Genomic DNA, 24,532 nt, shown 5'->3' on the forward strand with positions numbered 1-24,532 from the left:
TGAGTCATGGAAATAATAGTATGAACTAGAACAATTTGTGTATACGTATTTTTTTTACTCTTGAAGTCGTTGTAATACTGTAGTCATTTCATTTTTTTTTTCTTATGAGGGAAGTAGGTTTAAATAAATAAGTTAACTTAAAACATCGAAAGAATTCCCTAAAAAAGACCGTAAGAACGCACCAACGTGAATGGCAATGAGTCGTGTTGTATTTGTGGCGAAAAAATCTTGTGTGTCGATTGGATTTGGAGCCCCGCCTTGTTAAATTTTACCCAAATCGCGTTGCTGCGGGCATGAAAAGGAGCGCAGCATGACGGAGAAGATTACGCTAGCGGACGCACTGTCCAATGTGGAAGTGCTGGACGAGCTGTCGCTTCCGGACGAGCAGCCGTGCATCGAGGCCCAGCCCTGCTCCATTATCTACAAGGCTAACTTCGACACGAACTTCGAGGATCGCAATGGATTTGTCACGGGAATCGCCAAGTACATCGAGGAGGCCACCACCCACGCCAACCTGGTGAGTTAGCATACTCCCCTCATCCTACGAATTACTCACAGTTTCCTCCCCGCCGTGACCGTAGAATGTGCTCCTGGACGAGGGGCAGAAACATGCAGTCATGCTTTATACCTGGCGCTGTTGTTCCCGCGCTATCCCACAGCCCAAGTCAAATGAGCAGCCCAATCGTGTGGAGATCTATGAAAAGACGGTGGAGGTTCTTGCGCCTGAGGTAAACAAGCTTCTGAACTTCATGTACTTCCAACGCAAGGCCATCGAGGCCTTCTCCGGTGAAGTGAAACGGCTGTGTCACGCCGAGAAGCGCAAGGACTTCGTATCCGAGGCTTACCTGTTGACCCTCGGCAAATTTATAAACATGTTCGCCGTTCTGGACGAGCTGAAAAATATGAAGTCTAGCGTGAAGAATGATTACTCTACGTATAGAAGAGCCGCGCAGTTCCTTAAGGTGATGTCAGACTCACATACCCTGCAGGAATCGCAGAACCTTTCCATGTTTCTGGCCACGCAGAACAAGATTCGCGACACGGTCAAGGACACGCTTGAGAAGATCGTGGGCTACGAGGATTTGCTTTCGGATGTGGTTAATATTTGTGTGCACATGTTCGAAACAAAGATGTACTTGACACCTGAGGAGAAGCATATGCTAGTAAAGGTTATGGGTTTCGGACTGTTCCTCATGGACAGCGATGCGTGCAATATTAACAAGCTCGATCAGAAGAAAAGATCCGACTGGATCGTATTGATCGTATCTTTAAGAACTTAGAAGTGGTTCCGCTGTTCGGCGACATGCAGATCGCACCTTTTAACTACATCAAGCGCAGCAAGCACTTTGATTCCAGCAAGTGGCCGCTGTCCAGCTCGAACGCCATTAGCCCACAGGCAGATTTGATGGTGCACCTACCGCAAATACGTGAGGATCACGTCAAATACATTTCGGAGTTGGCACGATACACAAACGAGGTGACCACAACCGTCAAAGAGAATCCCTCTGATGCTGAGAATAGGATTACGGCTGACTTGGCCTTGCGAGGCTTGCAACTGTTGTCTGAGTGGACCAGTGTAGTCACCGAGCTGTACTCTTGGAAGCTACTGCATCCCACGGATCACCACCAGAACAAAGAATGCCCAGTTGAGGCCGAGGAGTACGAGCGAGCCACCCGCTACAACTACACTTCGGAGGAGAAGTTTGCTCTCATAGAGGTCATCGCCATGATCAAAGGTCTGCAGGTGCTGATGGCCCGCATCGAGACCGTCCTGTGCGAGGCAATCCGGCGAAATATCTACTCTGAGCTTCAGGACTTTGTGCAGCTTTCACTTCGCGAACCGCTCCGAAAGGCCGTGAAGAACAAGAAGGACCTTATTCGGAGTATAATTATGTCGGTTCGCGAGACGTCGGCGGACTGGCAGAAGGGCTATGAACCAACTGACGATCCAGTTGCAAAAGGGAAAAAGGATCCCGACGGCGGCTTCCGCATTCAAGTGCCGCGCCTTAATGTTGGTCCCTCTTCAACGCAGCTGTACATGGTGCGCACTATGCTGGAGTCCCTGATTGCCGACAAGAGTGGCGGCAAGCGCACACTGCGCAAGGATATTGACGGAAATTGCCTACTTCAGATCGACACTTTCCACAAGACTTCTTTTTACTGGAGCTACTTACTCAACTTCAGCGACACTCTTCAAAAGTGTTGCGATTTATCGCAGCTTTGGTATCGCGAATTTTATTTGGAGATGACCATGGGCCGTAAAGTTAACAAGTGCTTGGTGCGACATCAGCACAACGAGGAATGCAAGGATCTGATCACAATGGAGAAGCGAATTCAGTTCCCAATTGAGATGTCTATGCCGTGGATCCTTACCGATCACATTTTGCAAACAAAGGAGCCCTCAATGATGGAGTAAGATTAAAAAAGTACTTAATTATAACAATACTGAAATGATATATTCCTCAGATTTGTTTTGTATCCCCTGGATCTATACAACGATTCGGCGTATTACGCCCTCACTGTCTTCCGAAAGCAGTTCCTCTACGACGAGGTAGAGGCCGAGGTCAATTTGTGCTTTGACCAGTTTGTTTACAAGCTAAGCGAGCAGATCTTTGCCCACTACAAGCAATTGGCGGGCAGTATTTTCCTTGACAAGAGATTCCGCTTGGAGTGCGAGGTGCTCGGTTTCAACTTCCAATCGTATCCTCGCAACAATCGCTATGAGACTTTGCTAAAACAACGACATGTTCAACTTTTGGGTAAGCACATTTCTTCATAGTATTATATATTCTATTTATTAATTTCAATTTCGTGTTTTAAGGTCGATCTATTGACTTAAACAAACTGATCACACAACGCATTAATGCCAACATGCACAAAAGCATTGAATTGGCCATTAGCCGCTTCGAAGGCAACGACATTACTGGCATTGTGGTAAGTGGAACATGATAGATACCATCTACTTGCTTTTCACATGCTTATTTTTAGGAACTTGAAGGCCTTCTGGAGGCGAACCGAATTTGCCACAAGCTGCTTAGCAAATATTTGGCTCTCGACAACTTTGACGGCATGGTGAAGGAGGCTAACCACAATGTATTGGCGCCTTACGGGCGGATCACTCTTCACGTCTTTGTGGAATTGAACTATGACTTCCTTGTTAATTACTGCTACAATGCAGCCACAAATCGGTGAGTTTACTGGTTATCTTGCATATGACTCAGTGACTCATTATTATTGTTTCTTTTAGTTTCATTCGAACCAAAGTAAATTTGTCGTCGTCACAGGCTATTCAGCGTGAGAAACCGCCGCAAATGTCGCATTACTATCTGTGGGGTTCCAAGCAGCTGAATGCTGCTTATTCCACTCAATATGGTCAGTACACTAACTTTGTGGGATCGCCGCATTTCCATGCCATGTGCCGACTGCTTGGATACCAAGGCATTGCTGTCGTAATGGACATTATTCTAAAGGACATTGTTAAGCCGCTAATTCAGGGCTCACTGCTGCAGTTCACCAAGACACTGATGATTGCCATGCCCAAGTCTTGCAAGCTGCCCCGTTGCGAATATGGCTCGCCAGGAGTGCTGAGCTACTACCAGGCCCATCTCACAGACATCGTGCAATATCCTGACGCAAAGACTGAGTTGTTTCAGTCGTTCCGCGAGTTCGGTAACAGCATAATCTTCTGCCTGTTGATTGAACAGGCGCTCTCCCAGGAGGAGGTGTGCGATCTACTGCACGCTGCCCTTTTCCAGAACATCTTCCCCAGGCCTTTTTGCAAAGGTTTGTTAAGGAGTTGTTTTTTTTTCTTTTTCTTTTTAAACCTTTTACCTCTATTTTTTCAGAAAACGAAAAGCCGGAAGCTAAGCAAAAGCGTCTTGAGGCCCAGTTTGCTAACCTGCAGATTGTCTCAAATGTGGAAAAGATCGGAACCGCAAAGGTGAGCCTTTTAAAAATTCAAATTCGAGATAATATCTAACAAACTATCCCCAACAGCAAGCAATGATTGCTCGCGAGGGAGACTTGCTGACACGCGAACGACTTTGCTGCGGCCTCAGCATATTCGAGGTGATCCTGAACCGGGTGAAGAGTTATTTAGACGATCCAGTGTGGTGTGGCCCTCCACCAGCCAACGGAATAATTCATGTGGACGAGTGCTCGGAGTTCCATCGGCTTTGGTCGGCACTACAATTCGTCTATTGCATTCCAGTGAGGGGAACAGAGTACACTATTGAAGAACTCTTTGGCGAGGGTCTCAATTGGGCGGGCTGCGTCATGATCGTGTTGCTTGGCCAGCAGAGGCGTTTTGAGGCTTTGGACTTTTGCTACCACATTCTTCGAGTGCAACGCGTCGATGGCAAGGATGAGGACGTTAAGGGCATTGTAAGTTGGCTTGCAAATTAACTATGAATAAGTTGAACTAAAATTGAAATCTCCTTTTGCAGCAACTAAAGCGAATGGTGGATCGGATTCGTCGGTTCCAAGTATTAAACTCACAAATCTTTTCCATTCTCAACAAATATCTGAAGGGCGGCGACGGCGAGGGCTCAAATGTGGAGCACGTTCGGTGCTTTCCACCACCACAGCATCCCTCGGTCATATCGTCATCGTCGCACTACCAGGATCCCCAGAAGCTGCGTCAGAGTATGAACAATTGAAAGCCCCCCGGCAGTGAATGCATTTAAGCCGATGGCATACAAATAGGTTATTCTTATTTAGTGCTCCCAGTAGGAAAGAGAAGAAGTCGAGGGATGCAAGTTTTTGGCTATTCTGCCATATATTGACAATTTGTTCAGGCAAAGGAGTAGTCTTGGTTGCATTTGAATTCGATTTTATTTGAAATCTCTTTTGATATGTCGCTTTCAATCATACAGTACGTAAAATGTATTTTCCAAGCAATTATATAGAAGTAATATTAAACTCCCAGCCAAGGCATTCAATTCAACTACTCGTACATTATCCCAAATACTCTAATCTAAGCTCCCTAAGATATTATGTTTGGCATCCTGTTTTCCTTCGCTTCAAACAAAAACTTTTTTGTTTTGCTCCCCGATTTGAGAATCAAATTAGCCAAAGAATTGATGACAGCACGGCGAAATAAAAACTAATTGGCTTTAAACACAATCAAAGTATTATGAAATAGATGCCGCACAGTGTATGAAGACACGACAGCCAACATTGAGACACATACAATTAATACAATGAACATTATCGAATAAAATTTTCATACGTATTTCTTACAAACCCATACAAATCCGCTCGAAAACTTAATTTTAGGAACGGGAGAGTTGTTTTTTATCTAATCCACGATATATTATGTTATCCATATAATACTTTACATCCGTACCACTAACAGGGAAATTAATTGGCAACTTGGATGTGTATTTCGGAATGGGTGTCTAATACAATTTCTAACAGCTAGATGGAATTGCGGCCACGCCGTTGGTGGCCTTAACTTTGTTTCGGGGATCAATGTAGGTGTACAGGACTGTAACGTTATCCGCATAGTTCCTTGGAAAATCGAATTCCGCACTATCTGCTCCCAAGTAGCAAGCTCCGTAGGCACTACTCTTCGTGATTTGAACCAGCTTCAGGTTAAAGTCGATGCTTGTCTTAGACAGTTCAGCGATGAAAGCTTCCTGCAGCAGATTCCAACTGGACCACACCGAACCCACACACACCACACTTAGGTCGCCGGACTTAACAAGATCTTTGTGGACGTTGGGCAACAGGGAAAGGATCATTCGGGCCAGGTGCACGCCAGCCTCCCGGAACAAGCCACGTGCCAGTTCGTCGCCATTCTCAGCATTCTGAGCCAGTTTCTTGCAAAGGTTGGCGAAAAAGGGCTTGTCGAACTTGGCGTAGCAGTGGGGAAGCATATCCAGTCGCGTCTCCAGGTTAAAGTGTTCCTTAATCAGGGCCCAAGTCTTCTCCACAGGAGCCGCCGACTTTTCAAAGTTGTCCATGTGGTCGAATACCACCTTCACCGCGCGATACGAAATGTACCAGGCTGCGGAGTAAATTGTTTTGGGGGTCAATGTGATAATTGCGAATTCAACAACAAAGGCGGCAATGAGTCAGTGGCAATCAACGCTATCAGGCAAATCCTAATCGGAGTTGCAGCCGTTAATCTCGACATTGGCCTGGCATTAACACACCATTAGTTGATAAGGTCGTCCGATTACCGACCCGAACTTACCGCTCCCCTCGTCGCCGAGGAAGTTTCCCCAGCCACCGCAACTGGACGTAGATCCGTCGGGATTGCGCAACAGGCAGTTGGATCCTGTTCCCGATATAAGCACCATTCCACCAATCGAGGAGGCGGTGTACATGCTGCCCACGGTGTCGCTAGAGACGGCGTAGTTCTGCGCCAAGTTCGGGAACGTGGTGCGCAGCTCCTGCTCCAGTTCGCGATTTGTAGCCTCCTGTTGAAAATTGTTGGTGTGAAACCGTAGGTTCATTAATATGATTCTTTTGCTTTAATTTATTTAAATTTATTTTACTGAAACAATTTGCCTTAGCTCTTTTAAAAGACCTAAACATTGTTATTGAAATTGTTAACCCCATAAGCCAAAAAGATGTTATTATATCGAACCTGTTCACAGCCACTAAGGCTTAAGCCCAAGCTGGTTAGGGGCGTGTCCTTAGGAATGCCTGCCTCCTCCTTGGCTCGTTCCACCATGTCGGCAATGCGACGGGCGCACTCCGGGATTCCGATGCCCCAGTGGTTGGTGCCCAGACCGCTGGTGGAGCCCACGGACTGGCCGCTCTCATCGCAAATGACCAATCTGGAGTGGGTGGCTCCGCTGCAGGGGACAGAAAAAAATGGATTTTACTTCCGGACTCTCTTCATCATTATACAATAGGTGTTGTTGGCTAGAGGCCGTGACCGCGCACAATATAGCGATTGAATCAAATTGAATTAACTGATCGGACGACTATAAATTGAAATTAAAGAACCACGCAATTGACAAATTGATTTAAAGAAACCTGTCACACGCACAAGTTGTATTCGACAACCCAAAGATCTCAATTAAACCGATCCCGAATGGGGGAAAACCGAACGAAAGTGTAAAAATACATAGAGAAAAGACTAAACATTACAATGATATAATTAATAAAATACGATTTTCCAAAATTGTCTAACATTTTGCCTTTTAGCGCATGTTTAGCTAAAATATTACTTTTTTTAAAATAAATTTAAATATTACTTTTCCTATATGTTACATATGTATATATATATTCGGAATGTGTATTTTACTACGTAAGGAAAGGTATTGTGCCAAAGCAATGCGGGCAATTAAAGAGAAAGTTTGGCTTATATGTCTGAATTTTTTCAAATGAAAATTCTAATCTGAGAATATCATATAGGGGCTTGCAATAGCCGTTACATTGCAGACTGCAATAACGAACAGATAAGTCGTGACGTGAATAAAATGCACTGCTTAATACGCTCAATTGAGTCCATTATGTGCGAAATGGGCACAACAAAAGACTTTTGTTATCTTCTCTTAACTATTTATAACTATCGTCCAATTTATTTCGGTCATAAAAATATCTCTGGCGCAAGTTTAAACTCGAGATTAGTACTTCTGTCACGTTACGTAAAAAACGTAACGTAAGCCGTGCAAAATGAAAACGGTTTCCGATAAATAATCGAACGTTAACGGAATGTTATTTAACATTGTGTTATGTGCGGGTGAACTATTATCAAATTGTCCGCAAAAACATTTAATGTTTTCGTTGAAAATTGACTAAAACCGCACCGCAACCCGCGATCGCTGGCGTGCCATAAAGAGGCGCGTTAATTAAAATGAAATTGCTGACAAATTCCCGGCTTTTGCGACCGCTGCTTTTGCTGCGCCGCCAGAGGTCGCATGACGCAAAAGCGGCACCGAAACCAGGAAGACCGGTTCCAACTGGTGACCAGTTGGACGAACTGGAGCGAAATGTGATAGTGCGCCATCACAGGAACAACGTGCCACTGATTCGATCCCTTATCCAGGAGGCTGAGGCTGGGGATCAGGACAAATTATTCCAGTTGCAGGCTGAATTGGAACAACTGCCCAATCTCACACACCCTCGGTTGGAGGATTACGGCGAGGAGCCTCGAGAACTGGCCAATTACGTGCACCGGGAGCTGCCACCCCAGTCCAGCCTTAAGGAGTTTTCGGAACTGGCCCGTGCCCTCAATCTCTACCGGATGGATCACTTGGGAAATTATACGGGGCACAAAAGTTATTACCTAACTGGCCAACTGGCCACATTAGAGCAGGCTCTTATACAGTATGCACTCCAGGCGGTGACTAATCATGGCTTTAAGCTGATTTCCGTTCCGGACATTTTACCTAAAGAGATCATCGAGTCCTGTGGGATGCGAACCGAGGGCGAACGCACCCAGGTGTACAAATTGGACAACGGCGAGTGCCTATCGGGCACTTCGGAAATGGCCCTGGCCGGATTCTTTGCGAATAAGCAACTGCAGGAGGAACAGCTGCCCCTCAAGGTGACCGCCGTGAGTCGTTGCTATCGGGCCGAAACCTCAGGCCTGCAGGAGGAGAAGGGGATTTATCGAGTGCACCAGTTCACCAAAGTAGAGATGTTTGCCATTTGTACCGAGGAGCAGTCTGAGGCCGAGCTGGAGGAGTTCAAAAACATAGAAGTGGATCTATTCCGGCGGCTTGGTCTCAACTTTCGATTGCTGGACATGCCGCCTTGCGAATTGGGTGCTCCTGCATACCAGAAATACGATATCGAGGCCTGGATGCCAGGCCGTCAGATGTGGGGCGAGATCTCCAGCTGCAGCAACTGCACGGATTATCAAGCCAGGCGCCTGGGCATAAGATATCGCCGTTCCCGCGATGGAAAGATTCTTAATGCCCACACTATCAACGGAACCGCGACGGCCATTCCTCGTCTGCTGATTGCTTTGCTGGAATCTTATCAGAGGGGAGATGCCATCGAAATACCTGCCGTGTTAAGGCCATTTTTGGACGACCAAGAGCTGATCACGCGGAACAAACGGATACCCGAGACGAAGCTGGTGAAGTTCATCAAGGCCTAGACTAACCACATTTTGTACCTTTGACTGTTATCATTAAACCGTTGGCCTTATCAACGAAAGCTCTGTTCTTTAATGATATTTAACAGATCGAGGGACAACACCCTGCGCTAAATCATGCTCATTAATTATCACGATTTGTTCATTGAGTAACAAATTGATTTGTGACCTTTTTACTTACCCTTCGACACCGCCGAAATACTTCATTGTCAGTTTAGTGAGCTGGGTCCGAACGAATCCCAACTGGAATGTGGTCAAAAAGGCTTGCTGATATGACGCAAATGCGGTTCCTGCAAGAAAAATAAGTGGGTGCATTAGGTAATAAACAATTGCACGATTAAATTTAGCACCCCAACGAATTGTTAACACTCGGATCAACCTTATCGCGTTTCATTAGCCCAGAAAACATTTGTCAACCGCACAGGTAAAGAAATACCGCTGACACAGGTGAAATCAGCCAAAACAGGCAACACAGCAAGAGGTGCATGCGCTCAAAGAATGCAATATTGGATCAACGGAGATATATTTATAGTGTCCGATATAAGGCCGTTCGGAATATCTTTCGGAGTGCTTAAATTCCCAGGAGGCTTCTCTATGACACAGCTCTGGCCCGAAAATTGAGAGTGAAATGCAAGCGCGGCCAAAACTAGTTTATAATGTATCCCGCTCACTTTTGCTTACGTTACACATATCTCGCAATTCTCCCATAATATTAATAAAACAGCGGTTACTGATTTGATTTGCCCACCACGCCCCTTTTGCCCACACATCCAAACACTCGTAAGATTGTGATTAGAATCGAGGCAGGAACTATAACTAGCATTTACGAAATCCAACTCTTACCCGGCAGAGCTGAGTTCCGTCCACGTTCCGAACGCTATGAACACCAAACTTGTTGTGTTTGGGCAGATATTCAGTTGAGCCCAACGACTGCGACTCATTGATATTTCAGTACCCGCTACTTTCAGATTAGAGGGGTATATTTGGACTCGCAAAATTTGAAGTAACAATACTTCCGCCCCTATAATGTGGAAACACCCTCGAATGACTTGAGTAATTATTACACACCCTCGGAATTTAACGATCGAAACAATTTTATTGATTTTTGATTTGTTTCTTTTTCGGTTTTCGGTTAATTTGTATAATAAGAAAAAGGTACTCAATTTTTTATTTAATAATTTTTTTTTTTTTTGAACCGAGTATTACTAAATGTATAATATTTGTTTTCAAAATGTGTATATTCATAATTTAAAATTAATTTTTGTTAAAAAGGTCTTTTCGAGACTAGTTTATCTACTGCAAACGTATACCTTTTCTCTTATTGTCAATATGATTTGTTGTTAAAGCCCAGGATTGTACAATACATTTAATATCATTTCCCACAATAAGATCCTAATTTTCGTGTGGATGTCGAGCATTATAATGTTGCTTGTTTGCGAGTGGATAATGCACTTAAGTACATTGTGAGGTAGGTTCAGTTGATCTTAACATTTCCTTATCACTCAATCCCCTCCAGTCCCGTGCAATCTGTAAGATTCCTTCTATAATTCCTGCGCGCCATTTATGATATTTATAAATAAGTGAAATTAGTCTATTCTATCATCTATTAGTAGACTTTTTTATAATTTCTTGAAGTAGAGGTTCCTTTAACATTTTATAAAGATAAAAAGCCGGATGAAGTGTATTTTGGAGCACCGGTATCCCAAAGTCGAGTATCGTTATTCCCCCATTCTGTGGTGACGTATCCAGTCAGCTGTGCCTCAGTGCTGTTTAACAAGCTGAAACGATTGCCATTCACCAGCCATTTGGCGCCAAGTTTAAACTACACACTGCTCAGTTTTTTTTAGGTTTATTAAAACGTTACAATTTAATTCTATTACACTTTTGCTTATAAACGAAAGAAACAAATCCTTGTCAATTGGTACATCATATTTTATACATCGTTTTCATTTTCAAACTTCTAGCAAACAACAAAACGCAAACACCAAGGTTACAACTTATTTTAAAGAGCGTACAAATCATATAAAAATCGGCGAAAATATGAATGCTGACAAGCAGTGGGTACAAAAATCAGTTATGTCTCTCATTTAGATATGCGGGCTTGAAAGAGCCACACTTTTATCTTGCTTTCTCGTTATGTACAAAAAGAAAATGTCTTAAATGTAGTCGAAGTTTGTCGTCGAATGTGCGCGAATGATGTTGTTGGGGCGGGTATTTGGTGATCCCTATGAGTAAGCCAGTGGAAGGAGGGGGTATTGCGGAAGTCCCTTTATTGAAAATTGTCAAGTTCTTATACGTGCCGGTGTTGTGCTGCTGATGCTGCTCCTGTTGTTTTCCCATTTTATGGTAAATCCTAACTAACATTTCTCGGAAAGAGTAAAACACGGTAAAAGTCAATTGTTGAAAGTGTTTCATGCAAGGAGCGACCGTTGCCCGGCCCCTCTACCACTTCTTCTTGTGCTCGTCCATGGAAACGCCGCCAGGGCCCAGGGACACGATCATGAGCAGGCCACCGATAACCGAGAGAGTCTGCAACAATAGCGCAATGTTTTTACCATTTACAACTTAAGATGTTATTAATTACGAACCTGGAAAAAGTCGTATTTCAAGAAATCCCTGAGTGGCTTGTAGGACGGAATGGTCCACCAGGCATTGTGGTACAGGTTCAGAACCGTGAGCAGGGCCACCAGGATCAGGGCGGACAGCTTCGTCTTGTAGCCCAGTACGACCAGCACCATCAGAATTGAGCCGATGATGTCCTGGATAACCTGCCACACGCTCAACTCAAATCGGATCAAGGTGATGAACATAAAGGCGAGCAGGATACGACCGGCCAGCTGCATGAAGTTCTTGGGCTTGTTGTCGCCCATTGATGGCACGCCGGCGAACAAGCTGCGTCCCTCGATCCTGGCCTCGGCCAGGACGAGCAGCAGGGCTCCGATCAAGGCAAAGTTTCGCAGCAAGAACTGGAAGTCCCACAGAATGGAGTAGGCCACAGTCTGCAAGCAGGGTATCCTGATTAGCACAAAGTTAGCTAAAAAGGCATAAGGATGCCGGACTCACCTGCAGCACTACAATGAAGAACAGCAAGCCCACAGCTATGTCGACCTTGAACCGGGCCATCACCATGCCGCATCCGCCCAGCTGGCCGATCAGGTTAACAAGCACAAAGACAGTGGCCAAGAACTTTCCGCAGCCCCAGCTCATGTCCATGTACTCCCGCTGCTCGTTCCACTGGAAGTACATACGGAGGCCGTCCTCAAAAAAGGTAGCGATGAGGCACAAACGGGCCACCGTTGGCAGCACATTCTTTCCGCGCTTGATAACCTGCAAAAACGGATTCGGTGGTTAAGTGGGAGAGTTGGGAGTAATCAGGATGGGTGGTGATAAGGTTGTTACTATTGACAAGCTGATAAGGGATCGAAATATACGATGCGATTGAGCGTGGCTTGCGCGCTGTGAGGGAAAATCGCTTACTGACTGTGACGTGTCTTTAGCCGCTCTATCTGTGGATTGCTATCTGCCAGCTAACGGGTTTTGCTTTGACTCTCCGTGTAATTTAAATAAACGTGTGTATGTAAATGAAATGGCGGGCAAGTTCACCTGGCTTTCACGCCGACTATTACGGAACTCGACCTGGTCGCTGGCGTCCAAATGCCCCCGCACTCTCTTTCAGCACTTTCACTTGTGGAGACAGCTCTCTCGCACACACACACACGCACGGACAGGTAAAAAAAACAACGAGAGAGGGAGAGAGATTTCCCTGCGGCAGACGCAACAACTGGTAATTGAACTACAAAATCATAATGGTATCCAACCAGGGTGATCTCTATTGGAAGTTAATACAAGGCACGTAACCCCCATGTCGATGAATCGTGATTATAGTGCAGCCAAGACCCTCGAACTTTGCCGCGTTTGGGTGACGTTGGCAGTTTTCCCAGTCTGCAGCTGCCAGTGTATACGCCTAAAACCCTCTTTGACTGGTCATAAAGACACTCCAAGGAACGCATCGACTCCCAGAGAACTTCTGATCATTAGCACTATCAGAAGTAGCCATTTAATTTTACCTGTTCCGCCACATCCTCCGTTTTCGCTATATATTCGTTGGGTATGCTCATGTTGGCAGTTTCTGCTGACCTCTCGCTTTTTCGCACTCGGATTTATCGAGTCACTTTGGCAATTCGTTTCTGGCGTCCTGGGCGTCGCGTCGCTCTTCAAATTGAAGTCAAGTTACCAAAAAAGTCATGAATTAAAAGCAGGAACTTAAAAACACACACGCACGACGGAATGGCTGGCGTAGGAGCCGTGGATATGCCCAGAGATGTGACAAGGCTTTATCGATAGACGATATACTACGGCATATCGCCAATCGGGTATTCGCAGTGAATGGTTAAATAATCAAAAAAGCGTGCCCCATTTTTAAGACCACCGAAAAAAACAGCTTAAAATGTCTGATAATCCCAAAAAACAGAGACTAGAGAGTGGCGAAGAGGAGGCAAAGCCAAAGCAGAAGAAGGCCAAGGCAAAGAAGCAAGCGGATGCTGGCTATGGGTCTGGAGAGTTCTCTTTGGACTGGGACGTAGATAGCTACCGCACGGAGTACGAAAGCGAGGAGCACTGGGATCTACGCCGCAGCTTCATGCTTGCCCACAAGGATCGCTTCGAGGAGGATCGCCTCGTGTGCCTGGCACAGACGTTTGTTAATATGGAGTTCATGGGTTGCAAATATCCCAGCGCGACGATGCTTTTAGTGGCGGAAATGTCCAAGGAGATTGCCGAGGATTTTCGGCGAAAACGCGATCAGCGTCTAAAGCGAACCTTTGTGTCGGCCTCGGATGCCGCGGAGCAACGCGCCAAAGGTAGACGGAAAAACAATTAGTACCCATAGGCGGTAGAAGATTCTTTATATCAATAGTAACTATGCGAGCCAGAGACCACAGCCTGCCTAATGCCTAATTCCAACAACTAGGGCGACGCGTTGTAGCCGCTCCAGCGGCGGACTCCCCAAAGGATAGCTCGAACAGATTCACACGAGAACGCCTGTGCTTCGGCGGCGGCGAGCCAATCGATCTCTTTCAGGGCCTTCGCTTCGGGCAGCTCATATTATATTTGGCCGGAGGACGCAGCTGCCTGCGAAACTCCTGCACCGTTGCCAACGTAAAGTACGAGGAGCGCGTTAGCCAAGATCAGCCAGCCAGTGACACGACAAAATACGCAGAAGTATTGATAAATGACTCAGTGATTGCATCTGGCCAGGGCGAGAACCTTAAGACAGCGAAGCAGGCGGCATTTAAGCAGGCGCTACTTTTTCTTCAGACACATTGCTACAGCATAAAGGTATAAATGGTCGTGGTATCCCCTTTGCCATATCTTAGCCATTCCCCTTTTTTTACAGCTTAATGCTACACGTGAGACTATCAAAGTGGAGAAGAGCAAGAATGGCGTCAACATCAATGTCACCAAGAAGTCGGCCGACAGCCTTGGCGATCCCAAGTTGGATGCCACCAACAAAGGTTATCGAATGATGAGACTGATGGGTTGGGCGGGCGGTGGTCTAGGACGCTTGAAGCAGGGACGTGAGGAGCCAGTAGGGTATGTTAATATCCCAGTACTAGTACGACAAAATACGTAAACATGTTATTCTCAGTTACCTGCTCAAGAGCAATCGCAATGGCCTGGGCCTGATAAATCCGCAGGGCAATTTGTCTGACTACCGCAAGCTTATAGAAAACTATGTAAAGTCGGATGACATGCGTGATATGCAGTTTGAGCCCACGTTTTCTAAAGAGGAGCGCGCCTCTTTTCACCAGTAAGCATCATGAACCTTTATATTAATATAAGTATGTTTAAATATTGAATTGGTGTTTCCTTTTGCAGAATGGCAAGTCGATTTGGATTGCGATCCACCAGCTATGGAACTGGTGAAACCCGTCGCCTGTTGATCACCAAAAAGGTCAGCTATAGCACAATTCTTTCAGAGGTTCTGTGCCAGCGCAATCCTAAGTTTTACGAGCGTTACTTTGTGCAGGTGCCAATGCAAAAAGCCCATCTGTTTCCCGGTCATGTGGCGGAATTGGAGTTGGAAAATATATGTGAATAAGCAGGGAGGTCAACTCAAAAAGCTCAGTTATTAGTACTCGTATATAAAGATCTTCTAAGTTGTTAGTTGTAAGACAAAGGATATAAAAAACAAGATAAGAATTTTTTACCGTGTATTTTGTTTACGTTTCGACCTGAATGTCAAAACTGTTATTAAAGAAGAAGCATCGCTGCAGATGCAGTTTTACTCTCGTGTTGATGGTTTTTAAATTAAAACCATGGAAAAATGTCCTCGGTGCAACTGCGAGGCCACAGGACAGAACCGTCTGGTGACCGACAGTTGTGGACACACCAAGTGTCGCCTCTGCCTGGTAGCGGATGTATCTGATTGTTCGGAATGTCGAATCGTAAGTCAGGAAAGTGCCAGGATACCGGAGAAACAGGAAGCCAAGGTCATAACTTCTGCAGATCAGCGAATTTTAGTCACGGATCAAGGCTACCACTGTACTGTATGCAACAAGGACTTTCGCAGTCGCACCCAGCAATATTATCACCTCGCCTGCGGAAACGAACTTCTCAAGAAATTTAGCTGCAAGGAATGCAGTCGCGTATGTTTGGTGTTCCCAGTCGGTTTTTATCAGCTCTTAATTACAGTTTTTCTTCTAGAGGTTTGCTACCCGTTCCCACCTAAACTATCACCTTAGCAGCCATGAGAATCAATCGAAGCACTCGTGCAACACCTGTGGTAAATGTTTCAAGCAGCTAATTGTTCTCCAGCGGCACATGGTCACCCACAGCCAGGAGCAGTATGTGTGTCCGCACTGCCAAAAGGTATTTCGCCGCCAGAGTTCCCTCAATAGTCATGCGGCTATCCACACTGCTCTCGGCTTGCCCTACAAATGCGAGCTTTGCTCTAAGCATTTCCAGAACAAGGCCAATTTAAACCAGCACTTGCGGAAGCACGACAAGAACAGCATTAGACACAAGTGCAAAGTGTGCCAGAAGTCCTTCCTGCGCCAAACAACGCTCAGATTGCATATGAAGCGTCACTTGAATCGCGAACGTCTATCCTGTTCGCTGTGTGACAAAAGCTACAATGATGTGGATGCACTGGGCCGCCACCTCAAGCAACATAAGGCTGTAGAACGCTACCGTTGTATCCAGTGCGACATCACAGTTAACCGAAAAGACAACATGCTTCGGCACCTACGATCTATGCATCCAGGCTGCGCATTTGAAAGCACTGTTGAGATTGTTAAGTTAAGTTCCAGTATTCTGGAAGAAGCAGAGAAAGAGAAAAGACCAGCGGAAATAGTGCGATACAACAGCGTGATCCAAAGCGTGGGTAACGTGGAGCCAGTGATGCTACCACTATCGCCGCCACAGTCAATTCCCCTTCCGGAAGTCCAGCTGGACCGATCCAAAATTATCTCAGAGCACCTTCCGTTGCCTGATGCCATGCCCGAGGAAAATGTCCAGCTGTATCGCAAAATCATCTTAGACCTTGACAACGAAGAGTACTCAAATGAGCTGAGTCTCGATGAGACCCACGAGGAACCCGCCCTGCAGCAAAGCCAACCGCGATGCCCGGGTCAAGGCAGCTCCAAATTTAGCGAGATGCATTGGCGTAAAAATGTCAAATATTTGTACGAAAATGAGCACACGAATTGAAGATATCATCTCTCTATTATGTTGGGCCTTACTCGCAGGGCTGTCTGATTTATTAGAGATAAGTCAGGTGCTGCGAACCGAAACGAAGCGCGACGTCTTGTTGGCCGCTAGCCATATTTCCGCGTGGCGACGTCATTGCCAAGTTCGCCGATCATCGGAAGCAGTAAAATCGCTTAATTCTTAGCTATCAGTATTCAATATGTTGGACGAGAGGTCGGAACTCGAGACTCTGCGTGAGATTTATTACCTAACTGATGGGGCGTCGGCAAACTGGCGCAAGTTGCTTGCTCTGGGCGATTGCCTCGATCAGCAGCTAAAGCGCAAGCTTCTCTGGATGTGGCCCACATCAGTGGATTTGGATTACTTTAATCAGCTCCTAACCATGCAGGGTATTCAACGTGTTTTGAGCATAGGCTGCGGCAGTGGACTTCTAGAATGGCTTATGACTGCAGCTGGTGGACGAAAAATCTCGATGTTTGGCTTGGAAATTGACCGCAATTGGTGGCAAAGCAAATACTCTGTTCGGAGTTTTATACCGCTTAACTATGTGGAGGATGCCAGCCAACTGGACACAGATTTACTGACCAGCTGCTGCAATGACGCCCCTCCTTGTGCATTGCTGTTCTGCTACTTTAACAACCGAAGTGCTTTTCTGGACTATCTAAGTGTGTTTCAGGGCAAGTGGCTTATAATAATTGGACCACTGCCTACTCTGGGTATACATACAGATCCCAATCCCCTTCAGCCGCAACTGCCCGCCGAGCATTGGACCCTTCGAGAACGCCTGAACTGGACTGATCGAAACATTGTGGCGTTCTACGAAAAGATAGCTTAGTTTAGTATGTAGTAACTATATAATTGTAGTAATAAACCATTGCCTTATGCCCTAATTAGTTCCTATTTACTTCTATGTGGAACTTGCAGGCCGGTATACTCTGCACTTCGGCCGTCACGGTACTGTTGATGCCCAGGTTGCTAAGGGCTCCTCGCACCAGCCCGCAGGTGAAGGCCACGAACTTGGGCGCGTGCTCCAGTTGCTTGGTGCCCGGCGAGATGCGCGTCAGGAATCGGAATGCCTTGTCCTGCACCACGTACATGCCGTGGTTATTAGTTCTCAGGTTGTCCACTTGCTTTTTGTAGATAAGTGTCCAGAAGTCGGTGCAGATGAACTTCATAGTCTCCAGTTCGTCCTTGAAGCGGGGCACCTCGCGGGTGAGCCGCTCAATCAAACGGTAGCCGGTGGTGAAGCCTATGTACTCCAAAGTGGCCAGGTCGTGCTCCTAATAGGCGGAACCAGTAAAAAATGTTTTTGGTTTTATTTTTTAATTTTCAGAAGTTTCTACCTTATTGCTGTCCAAGCAGTAGTTGACTATCTCAGCATGAAGGCAATCAAAAAGTATTTCCTCTGACATTTTAAAGATAATAATAATTTTCTTGTGTGCTTCAACACAAATTGTTCCACTTTGTTTTGAACTGCACTTAAACAGCTGTTGCTGACGTTAACACGCGAATGGCAAAGCAGTTTTAGCGGTTTTAAACAAAATATAGTTTTATTCATATTTGTTATTGGTAAAGTTTTTTCAAAGGTTTTTGTATATATCAATAACTTTTTTGATAAACGTATTTAATTTTAAGGAGATGATTATTTTCTTTTGATGTTAATGAAAGTGTTAGCTTTTTTATAGCTAAATTTTAAATACGGCCATCGGTGGTATGCCACCTCTAGTAAGTGGGGGTGTCAGGCCAAAACCAAAACAAAAAATGTATACAAAACACTGTAGCTTTAAAAAAAGAAATTAGTGAATTAAAACTGGCAAACCAACTATAGAAAAATTAACCCAGGATGCTGGACCTCGTGCATAGGGCCGCTCTGCACAGCATGGTGTGCCAGGCGATTCTGGTGCTGATTTGTTTGGTTTGCTACGGATGTGGCGGCCTAAGTGGAGCCAAATTCGTCTTCGATGACACGGTGGCCATCGTCAAGAACAGGGATGTGAACACACTGCCCACAAACTGGACAGCGATCTTTACGCACGACTTCTGGGGTGCCTCCCTGATAAGTTCTGATTCGCACAAATCATTTCGGCCACTGACCACCTTGATGTTCCATTGCGAGTACGCCCTGCTGGGCTTAACTGCCGGCCACATGAAGTTCTTGAACCTTCTACTGCACTGCGTCAACACACTGCTTATGTGGCGATTGGTTCGTTCGCTCTATGTGCCGGAGGTCAATATTGAGCGATTGGCAATCCTCTCTGCTGCTTTATTTGCTGCCCATCCAATCCACACGGAGGCAGTCTCCGGAGTGGTGGGCAGGGCAGAGCTTATGTTCGGCATGATTCACTTGCTTTGCCTTCTGCTGACTGTAGCCAACAGCGGGAAGCACGGCCCACAAACTGGAGGTCTGATCTTGCTACTAACCGGCGTGGGAATGCTTTTCAAGGAGTCCGCTGTAACCATTCCCATGTCGTGTGTGCTGCTGGATTACTTTCAGAATGGATACTACCATCTGTCTCTTAAGGATCAGTGGAATCTTTTGCGCTCACGGATAAGCTACCTGTTGTACGTTCTGGGAACTTTGGGGCTGCTGACGGCTCGGCTCTGGTGGCAGGACTTTGAAACGCCAACGTTCAAGGAGGTGGACAACCCAGTGGCGTACAATGAGCACATCTTGACCAGAACACTGTCCCAACAGTACCTGATAGTTATGAATATCTGGCTGATGCTATGTCCCCATTGGCTGTGCTACGACTGGGCCTTGGGTTGCATCAAGTTAATAACCAGCATTTGGGACCTGAGATTGCAGGGCGTCATCGGATTCTATTCCATTGTGCTGGTTGCTCTAATGAATTTCCGACGCCTGCCTGGAATGATGCTGTCTCTAGGCCTAATGGTCATACCCTTCTTGCCTGCCTCGGGTATCATTTGCGTAGGATTCGTGATTGCCGAACGGACGCTATATGTGCCCTCCATCGGCTTTTGTCTGGTGTCCATATATGGCTTTCTTTATTGGTACGACTGCAGTACTAGTAAAACCTATTGGCGTACTGCCCTACGGATTATGCTTATGCTACTCTTCACCGTTATGATGCTGCGAACGCGACAGCGATCCACCGACTGGCTGAATGAGGAACAGTTGTTTAAATCCGCCCTGCAAGTTTGTCCCGACAACGCCAAGGTGCACTACAATATCGCCCGGCTGGCCACCGATACGGGAAACAACACAAAAGCCTTCCAGCACTACCACAAGGCCATTGAGCTATATCCCAAGTATGAGTCAGCGCTGATGAATCTCGGCAATCTTTATCGGGAACATGGCCAACTGGCCACCGCTGAGGATTACATTCGACTGGCTCTACAGGCGTATCCGGAATTTCCGGCGGCCTGGATGAATTTGGGTATTGTGCAATCGGCCCAAGGAAAGTACGACAAGGCACTGGTTAGCTATGAGAAGGCTCTAAGGCACAGAGCCAATTTTGCAGTGTGCTACTACAACATGGGAAATCTGTATTTGGAGCAGAAACGCTACACTGATGCTCTGCAGCATTGGCAACACGCGGTGGCTTTAAATCCCCGCCAGCCGAAGGCCTGGGCCAACATTCTCACCATGCTGGACAACCGAGGACTTCAGGACGACGCCCTGCGCATCTCGGATCAGGCACTGCTGCATCTACCGAATGAAGTCAGCATCCTGTTCATTCGGGCCAATGTTCTTGGCAAGTTAAAGCGCTACATGGAGGCGGAGGCGATCTACAAGCGTGTTATTCAGTTGGAGCCCCACAACATGCTGTATTACACGAATCTCGGGGTGCTGTATCATCGCTGGGACAAGTCTCAGGAGGCTATAGACGCTTATCGAACAGCGATAAGTATAAATGCGGCGAGGGCAACGACAGCGCGAGAGAATCTAAGCAAACTTCTGAAACGCCTGGAGCGGGAGGCGCAGGTTTTTCAAAGATAAGCTTTAGCTTTCAAGTCCCACCAAAAAAATTGAACCAAACAAGAGTTGTTTGTCTTAGAAGGCAAAAGGAAAATAACAAAAGGTATTTATTTGAATATCATATAAAAAATAAGAATGTAACATTTAATAGTATAGACATTTTATAAGCTGGAATAATCCTGAGCAAAATCTGAGGTTGTGGGCTGAGTCAATTACCCACAAATGTAATTTCCGACAACAGTCACAGAAACACACTGTTTAATTTGATCAATCCAGCATGATTGCAGCCAAAGTGCAATAAGTAAATAATACTTCCATATCCTATTAGTGAAATCTCAGTACACTTTATTTATTTTAAGTATAAGTTTAGGATAGATTATTTATTTATTTACTCGAGGGTATATACAATTAATGTTAAAACTAATTAATGATCGAAGGATTACAACACGACTTACATAAATTAACTAAATTCTAGAACGTAAGGACTACATGAAATACTTTAGAAAATAGTGACAATAGTGGCACCATTGTAAAATGATTCAATTCCATTAAAGATTCATGTTTTTAAAATAATAATACCGCAAATTACATTGGTTTATACAATACACATATAAACAGATCGGGCTGCTGGAACATGGAGAAAGCAAAAACACTTTGGCAGAATGCGACACTACAAGTCGAACAAAAGAGAGATTAACGTGGACATCAGTAAACATTCAAGATACATGCATGCGTCTATGTACTATATGCGTAGGCGTAAAGGTATAACAAAGTCTTTGTGTTTGAGATACGGGTCTGTTGGGTTTTTCTGGGCGAGCAAGCGAGCAAGGCGGTTGGGAACTAAACCAAATAATAATGAGCAAATAACACAGCTAGCACAGCAACAAGGTTATGGGGCGGTAATGATCTACAGCAGCACGAACTCCTCGCTCTCACTATCATCTTGATCGTTGTCGTCGCCATGTTGCGGCGGCGACAATTGGTTCCCCAGTTCCTGGGCCAGAGCGGCCACCTGCTTTATGAGCGGTTTGTACAGCGAATCGCTCATCTCGTCTCGCTCATTATCCAGGCAACGACCGCGAGAGAATGTGAACAGCGGATAGTTCATCTCGGTTTGCTCCGTCTGTTGATGGCTGGATTGAGGCGTCACTTGATGGTTCCCAGCCGCCTTATCCACAGTTGCCCCGGAGGCACAGCGCATAGGATGCAAATACTGTAATATTTAAAAGACTTGTTAGAAGATTGGTAGATGTATTAGGCGGTTTTGGCCTACCAGCTGCACGCTCTCCATAAAGTTGTCGAAATCACTTTTAGTGGCACAGTAAAAGCCGATGCAACAGCTGGGATCCATTTTGCTGGCCTTTAACTTCCGCGGGGACTTGCAGTGGAACGAGTGCAGGGAAAAGTTCTCCTGGTTTACGTCCACCATTTCCTGGCAATAGTGCGGATCCAAATGGATGAGCCTGTCCTCCTGGAAGCCCACAAAGTAAAGCGAGTGCTTTGGCTTGCCGCCAATAATGCCCAGGCAGTGTTCCGTACTCAGCAGCAGCTTTAGACAATGGGCGTACACTGGATTTAGTTTTTCACTGCCCAGGCGCAAAGGGATTAGTACGATGAGGGATTTCCAGTGTTGCTGCTGCTCCGGCTTGGGCGTTTCCGCCTGCGGACGCTTTGCTTGCTGCCAAGGCACGTTGGGTTTTGGCGCCGGTTCCGGAATGCTGCACTGATCTTCAATGTCTTGCATATAAACTAAAACACGGAAACATGATTATCAAACAAAATTCATACGTTATCTAATAAACTCATGAGTAATGGGCCTCAGTAACAAGGTTGCACCAATTACTCATCAGCGTATCAATGTGTCACGGTAGTTATCTTGTAAATCTTCGGTTTAGGGAATTCTTTTCCACTGTACATACCCGTGCAATCTTTGGCTACATAAACGCTTATATTGTCGAAGTCTGCATTTTCCTGAGCGGCGTGCTCTAAGGCATGTCTGTGGTAGAGTAAAGGTTTATTTGCATTGATAAAGATTATCGTTTCTCGATCTGATAACGGTCTGCACTCACTTAAGCAAATAGGAGACCGAGGCGGGGCCGTACCAATCGCCTGGCTTTTTGCCCAGATGTTCCCCGAGTCGCACGAGTGCATGAATGGAGAAGGGACTACTTTTTGAAGAACTATCCCCGAACCACTTAACGATCTTCTTATGCATGTTGTCCTCGTAGGTGGAGTGCAGTTGGGACTCTGAATCGTAACGCCAACCTTAAACCATGAATGTTTTATTAAAGTCAAAATTATTAAAATATTTAAGCTTAACTTACTGCGTCCCAAAAAATGACAAATCAGGCCTTGGGCCAGGAGCATCTGACCACTCCTTAACATACACCCCCAGCCGCAGTCCGAAGTATAATTCGAGCCATTCATTATGGGAAACTCTCGCCGGTAGGTCATCCAGATCCTACTGTAAAAGTCCCGGCGAAAGCCCTCAATGCCCTCCTCCCATGGTTGTTCGCCCACTTGGTTCTCTACAGCGTCCATTCCAAGCTCCTGGGGCACAACAATCTCGTCGATCTGTTGCTGTAGATTAAGGGCTGGATACAAAGAGGCAGATGTAGAGGTGGCTTGTATGCTGTCGAATGCCGATGTGGCGTTGTCAGGCGTCGTATCTGCCCCGCTCGGCAATTCGGTAATGGAACTTTCCATGCTAACGGGCGGCGTAAAGCGGCGATGATAGCACCTGCCCAGGAGCCACACGGGCTGCTCCTTGGAGAAGCTGGTCTGGCGCATCTTGCCGCTCCATCCATACTTTACATTGTGCCACATTGCCACCAGCTTGGACTCCATGCCCTTGGTGGGCGTCCGATTGGCCGCCAGGTCAGCGGACTCCTCGCTGTGCTGCTCCACGTGACCGCAGCTCGGACCGCTACTGCCGCTGCCGCTGTAGAGCTGACTGAAGGCGTTCATGAAACGTGATGACGTTGAAATTTTGCGCTGCGGTGTCGCTGTCGCAGCATTTTCTGACTTAATGTTCAGATTCGCACCTGATGTGCTCACGGGCGAAGGGGAGGGGGCGCGCGGAACAGCGAACACGGTGCGAGGAATCGTCTGAATGGGGGCCGCCTGCTCCTCCTCGATGGCGCCGTCCTCAACGAGTGGCAGGGATAGTGGGTCCGCATCTTGACCGCACATCCGGCTGCCCTCTACAATGCTGCCCTCGCCGGCGGCGTCGAAGAGCATCAGTTTTTCATCGGTCAACTTGGAGAGGAGGCCGTCATAGTTCATCTGCTTGGTGGTCGCGGGTGAGGACATGAAAACAGAGGCGGAAGTGGACGATGAACGACGACGCTTTGTACGCAACTTGGAGAACTTAAAGAATTGCGGCATGATAACCGCGGTGTGAGCCACTTGGTGGCCCTGGCTCAACTGACAACCGACCACCGATTGCGTGCTAATTACAAATGTTTACTCACCGTTTATTTGTTGACAAAATAAGATAAAGTAACTACACGAAATTTGTTTTTCTTATTCTTATTCGCGAGCAGTACAATTGCCAATTTTGGAGTTGCCAGACAGCCAAATTGACTCTATTGTGAGTATGTATGTCAGCTGTGTTCTGCATTTCGCTAATACAGGGACGGTTCAAGAGGTCAATATTCACATACTCATCGGAGAAGACTTTATTTGTAATCGTTGAAGTTTAATTTAAAATTGGTAAAATATATATTTATACATTTTTACTAACATTTTTTTATGTTAATCGAAAAAAGTACATTTATTACTTTACGGAAATATTATACACTCCAGTATCTTTTATTATT

The 24,532-nt window shown here is 46.0% G+C and overlaps 10 protein-coding genes across 10 annotated transcripts; 6 read left to right on the forward strand and 4 right to left on the reverse strand.

Annotated features, from left to right (window-relative positions):
• Positions 1 to 171: 171 nt before the first annotated feature.
• On the forward strand, positions 172 to 5,250 carry LOC108097111 (cytoplasmic FMR1-interacting protein). Its single transcript, XM_017199191.2, is given in 10 exon segments — positions 172 to 517; positions 582 to 1,233; positions 1,236 to 2,412; positions 2,467 to 2,759; positions 2,822 to 2,934; positions 2,989 to 3,188; positions 3,248 to 3,783; positions 3,846 to 3,940; positions 3,997 to 4,383; positions 4,446 to 5,250. Coding segments are annotated over 10 exon segments (3,873 nt in total). The 5' UTR covers positions 172 to 310; the 3' UTR covers positions 4,659 to 5,250.
• LOC108097131 (N-acetyl-D-glucosamine kinase) lies at positions 4,815 to 10,030 on the reverse strand. The gene is made up of 5 exons (XM_017199230.1): positions 9,905 to 10,030; positions 9,243 to 9,351; positions 6,596 to 6,806; positions 6,200 to 6,425; positions 4,815 to 6,010 (listed from the first exon to the last, which is right to left on the reverse strand). The coding sequence occupies exons 2-5, from the start codon at positions 9,266 to 9,268 to the stop codon at positions 5,412 to 5,414; spliced, it is 1,062 nt and encodes a 353-aa protein (XP_017054719.1). The 5' UTR covers positions 9,269 to 9,351; positions 9,905 to 10,030; the 3' UTR covers positions 4,815 to 5,411.
• LOC108097115 (serine--tRNA ligase, chloroplastic/mitochondrial) lies at positions 7,434 to 9,123 on the forward strand. The gene has a single exon (XM_017199206.2). The coding sequence runs from the start codon at positions 7,814 to 7,816 to the stop codon at positions 9,062 to 9,064; it is 1,251 nt and encodes a 416-aa protein (XP_017054695.1). The 5' UTR covers positions 7,434 to 7,813; the 3' UTR covers positions 9,065 to 9,123.
• An 864-nt stretch (positions 10,031 to 10,894) lies between the features above and the next one.
• On the reverse strand, positions 10,895 to 13,373 carry LOC108097479 (surfeit locus protein 4 homolog). Its single transcript, XM_017199772.1, has 4 exons — positions 13,129 to 13,373; positions 12,125 to 12,388; positions 11,650 to 12,060; positions 10,895 to 11,590 (listed from the first exon to the last, which is right to left on the reverse strand). Exons 1-4 carry the CDS (start codon positions 13,177 to 13,179, stop codon positions 11,504 to 11,506), a joined length of 813 nt encoding a protein of 270 aa, XP_017055261.1. The 5' UTR covers positions 13,180 to 13,373; the 3' UTR covers positions 10,895 to 11,503.
• Positions 13,374 to 13,419: 46 nt separating this feature from the next.
• LOC108097468 lies at positions 13,420 to 15,262 on the forward strand. The gene is made up of 5 exons (XM_017199744.2): positions 13,420 to 13,920; positions 14,031 to 14,398; positions 14,457 to 14,653; positions 14,709 to 14,870; positions 14,939 to 15,262. Exons 1-5 carry the CDS (start codon positions 13,509 to 13,511, stop codon positions 15,159 to 15,161), a joined length of 1,362 nt encoding a protein of 453 aa, XP_017055233.1. The 5' UTR covers positions 13,420 to 13,508; the 3' UTR covers positions 15,162 to 15,262.
• Positions 15,263 to 15,286: 24 nt separating this feature from the next.
• Positions 15,287 to 16,773, forward strand: LOC108097477 (zinc finger protein 846). The gene is made up of 2 exons (XM_017199756.2): positions 15,287 to 15,708; positions 15,767 to 16,773. Exons 1-2 carry the CDS (start codon positions 15,379 to 15,381, stop codon positions 16,769 to 16,771), a joined length of 1,335 nt encoding a protein of 444 aa, XP_017055245.1. The 5' UTR covers positions 15,287 to 15,378; the 3' UTR covers positions 16,772 to 16,773.
• A 186-nt stretch (positions 16,774 to 16,959) lies between these two features.
• On the forward strand, positions 16,960 to 17,661 carry LOC108097482. The gene has a single exon (XM_017199785.2). It carries the CDS (start codon positions 16,971 to 16,973, stop codon positions 17,604 to 17,606), a length of 636 nt encoding a protein of 211 aa, XP_017055274.1. The 5' UTR covers positions 16,960 to 16,970; the 3' UTR covers positions 17,607 to 17,661.
• Positions 17,607 to 18,261, reverse strand: LOC108097491 (trafficking protein particle complex subunit 6b). Its single transcript, XM_017199798.1, has 2 exons — positions 18,115 to 18,261; positions 17,607 to 18,051 (listed from the first exon to the last, which is right to left on the reverse strand). Exons 1-2 carry the CDS (start codon positions 18,181 to 18,183, stop codon positions 17,662 to 17,664), a joined length of 459 nt encoding a protein of 152 aa, XP_017055287.1. The 5' UTR covers positions 18,184 to 18,261; the 3' UTR covers positions 17,607 to 17,661.
• Positions 18,262 to 18,490: 229 nt separating this feature from the next.
• On the forward strand, positions 18,491 to 20,922 carry LOC108097570 (protein O-mannosyl-transferase TMTC4). The gene has a single exon (XM_017199959.2). It carries the CDS (start codon positions 18,615 to 18,617, stop codon positions 20,730 to 20,732), a length of 2,118 nt encoding a protein of 705 aa, XP_017055448.1. The 5' UTR covers positions 18,491 to 18,614; the 3' UTR covers positions 20,733 to 20,922.
• Positions 20,923 to 21,059: 137 nt separating this feature from the next.
• On the reverse strand, positions 21,060 to 24,282 carry LOC108097580 (cysteine protease ATG4D). The gene is made up of 6 exons (XM_017199970.2): positions 24,185 to 24,282; positions 23,036 to 23,996; positions 22,781 to 22,976; positions 22,631 to 22,707; positions 21,985 to 22,460; positions 21,060 to 21,924 (listed from the first exon to the last, which is right to left on the reverse strand). Exons 2-6 carry the CDS (start codon positions 23,994 to 23,996, stop codon positions 21,619 to 21,621), a joined length of 2,016 nt encoding a protein of 671 aa, XP_017055459.1. The 5' UTR covers positions 24,185 to 24,282; the 3' UTR covers positions 21,060 to 21,618.
• Between the last annotated feature and the right edge of the window lie 250 nt (positions 24,283 to 24,532).

Source organism: Drosophila ficusphila, unplaced genomic scaffold (assembly GCF_018152265.1).
Source record: "Drosophila ficusphila isolate 14025-0441.05 unplaced genomic scaffold, ASM1815226v1 contig_791, whole genome shotgun sequence".
NCBI classification, from domain to species: Eukaryota; Metazoa; Arthropoda; class Insecta; order Diptera; family Drosophilidae; genus Drosophila; species Drosophila ficusphila.

Bases quoted from the DNA above. Each gene is read 5' to 3' on its own strand.
- LOC108097115 (XM_017199206.2), top strand. From the start codon at position 7,814: ATGAAATTGCTGACAAATTCCCGGCTTTTGCGACCGCTGCTTTTGCTG.
- LOC108097131 (XM_017199230.1), bottom strand. From the start codon at position 9,268: ATGAAGTATTTCGGCGGTGTCGAAGG. The intron at 6,426-6,595 runs GTTCGATATAAT...AATTTTCAACAG, and splicing joins GCCTTAGTGGCTGTGAACAG to GAGGCTACAAATCGCGAACT. The intron at 6,011-6,199 runs GTAAGTTCGGGT...TTTACTCCGCAG, and splicing joins CCTCGGCGACGAGGGGAGCG to CCTGGTACATTTCGTATCGC.
- LOC108097479 (XM_017199772.1), bottom strand. From the start codon at position 13,179: ATGAGCATACCCAACGAATATATAGCGAAAACGGAGGATGTGGCGGAA. The intron at 12,061-12,124 runs GTGAGTCCGGCA...CCCTGCTTGCAG, and splicing joins TCTTCATTGTAGTGCTGCAG to ACTGTGGCCTACTCCATTCT. The intron at 11,591-11,649 runs GTTCGTAATTAA...CTATTGTTGCAG, and splicing joins TGAAATACGACTTTTTCCAG to ACTCTCTCGGTTATCGGTGG.
- LOC108097468 (XM_017199744.2), top strand. From the start codon at position 13,509: ATGTCTGATAATCCCAAAAAACAGAGACTAGAGAGTGGCGAAGAGGAG. The intron at 14,399-14,456 runs GTATAAATGGTC...CTTTTTTTACAG, and splicing joins CACATTGCTACAGCATAAAG to CTTAATGCTACACGTGAGAC. The intron at 14,654-14,708 runs GTATGTTAATAT...TGTTATTCTCAG, and splicing joins GGACGTGAGGAGCCAGTAGG to TTACCTGCTCAAGAGCAATC.
- LOC108097477 (XM_017199756.2), top strand. From the start codon at position 15,379: ATGGAAAAATGTCCTCGGTGCAACTGCGAGGCCACAGGACAGAACCGT. The intron at 15,709-15,766 runs GTATGTTTGGTG...TTTTTCTTCTAG, and splicing joins GCTGCAAGGAATGCAGTCGC to AGGTTTGCTACCCGTTCCCA.
- LOC108097482 (XM_017199785.2), top strand. From the start codon at position 16,971: ATGTTGGACGAGAGGTCGGAACTCGAGACTCTGCGTGAGATTTATTAC.
- LOC108097491 (XM_017199798.1), bottom strand. From the start codon at position 18,183: ATGTCAGAGGAAATACTTTTTGATTGCCTTCATGCTGAGATAGTCAAC. The intron at 18,052-18,114 runs GTAGAAACTTCT...TCCGCCTATTAG, and splicing joins ACTGCTTGGACAGCAATAAG to GAGCACGACCTGGCCACTTT.
- LOC108097570 (XM_017199959.2), top strand. From the start codon at position 18,615: ATGCTGGACCTCGTGCATAGGGCCGCTCTGCACAGCATGGTGTGCCAG.
- LOC108097580 (XM_017199970.2), bottom strand. From the start codon at position 23,996: ATGAACTATGACGGCCTCCTCTCCAAGTTGACCGATGAAAAACTGATG. The intron at 22,977-23,035 runs GTAAGTTAAGCT...TCATGGTTTAAG, and splicing joins TTGTCATTTTTTGGGACGCA to GTTGGCGTTACGATTCAGAG. The intron at 22,708-22,780 runs GTGAGTGCAGAC...ACTCTACCACAG, and splicing joins TCGGTCTCCTATTTGCTTAA to ACATGCCTTAGAGCACGCCG.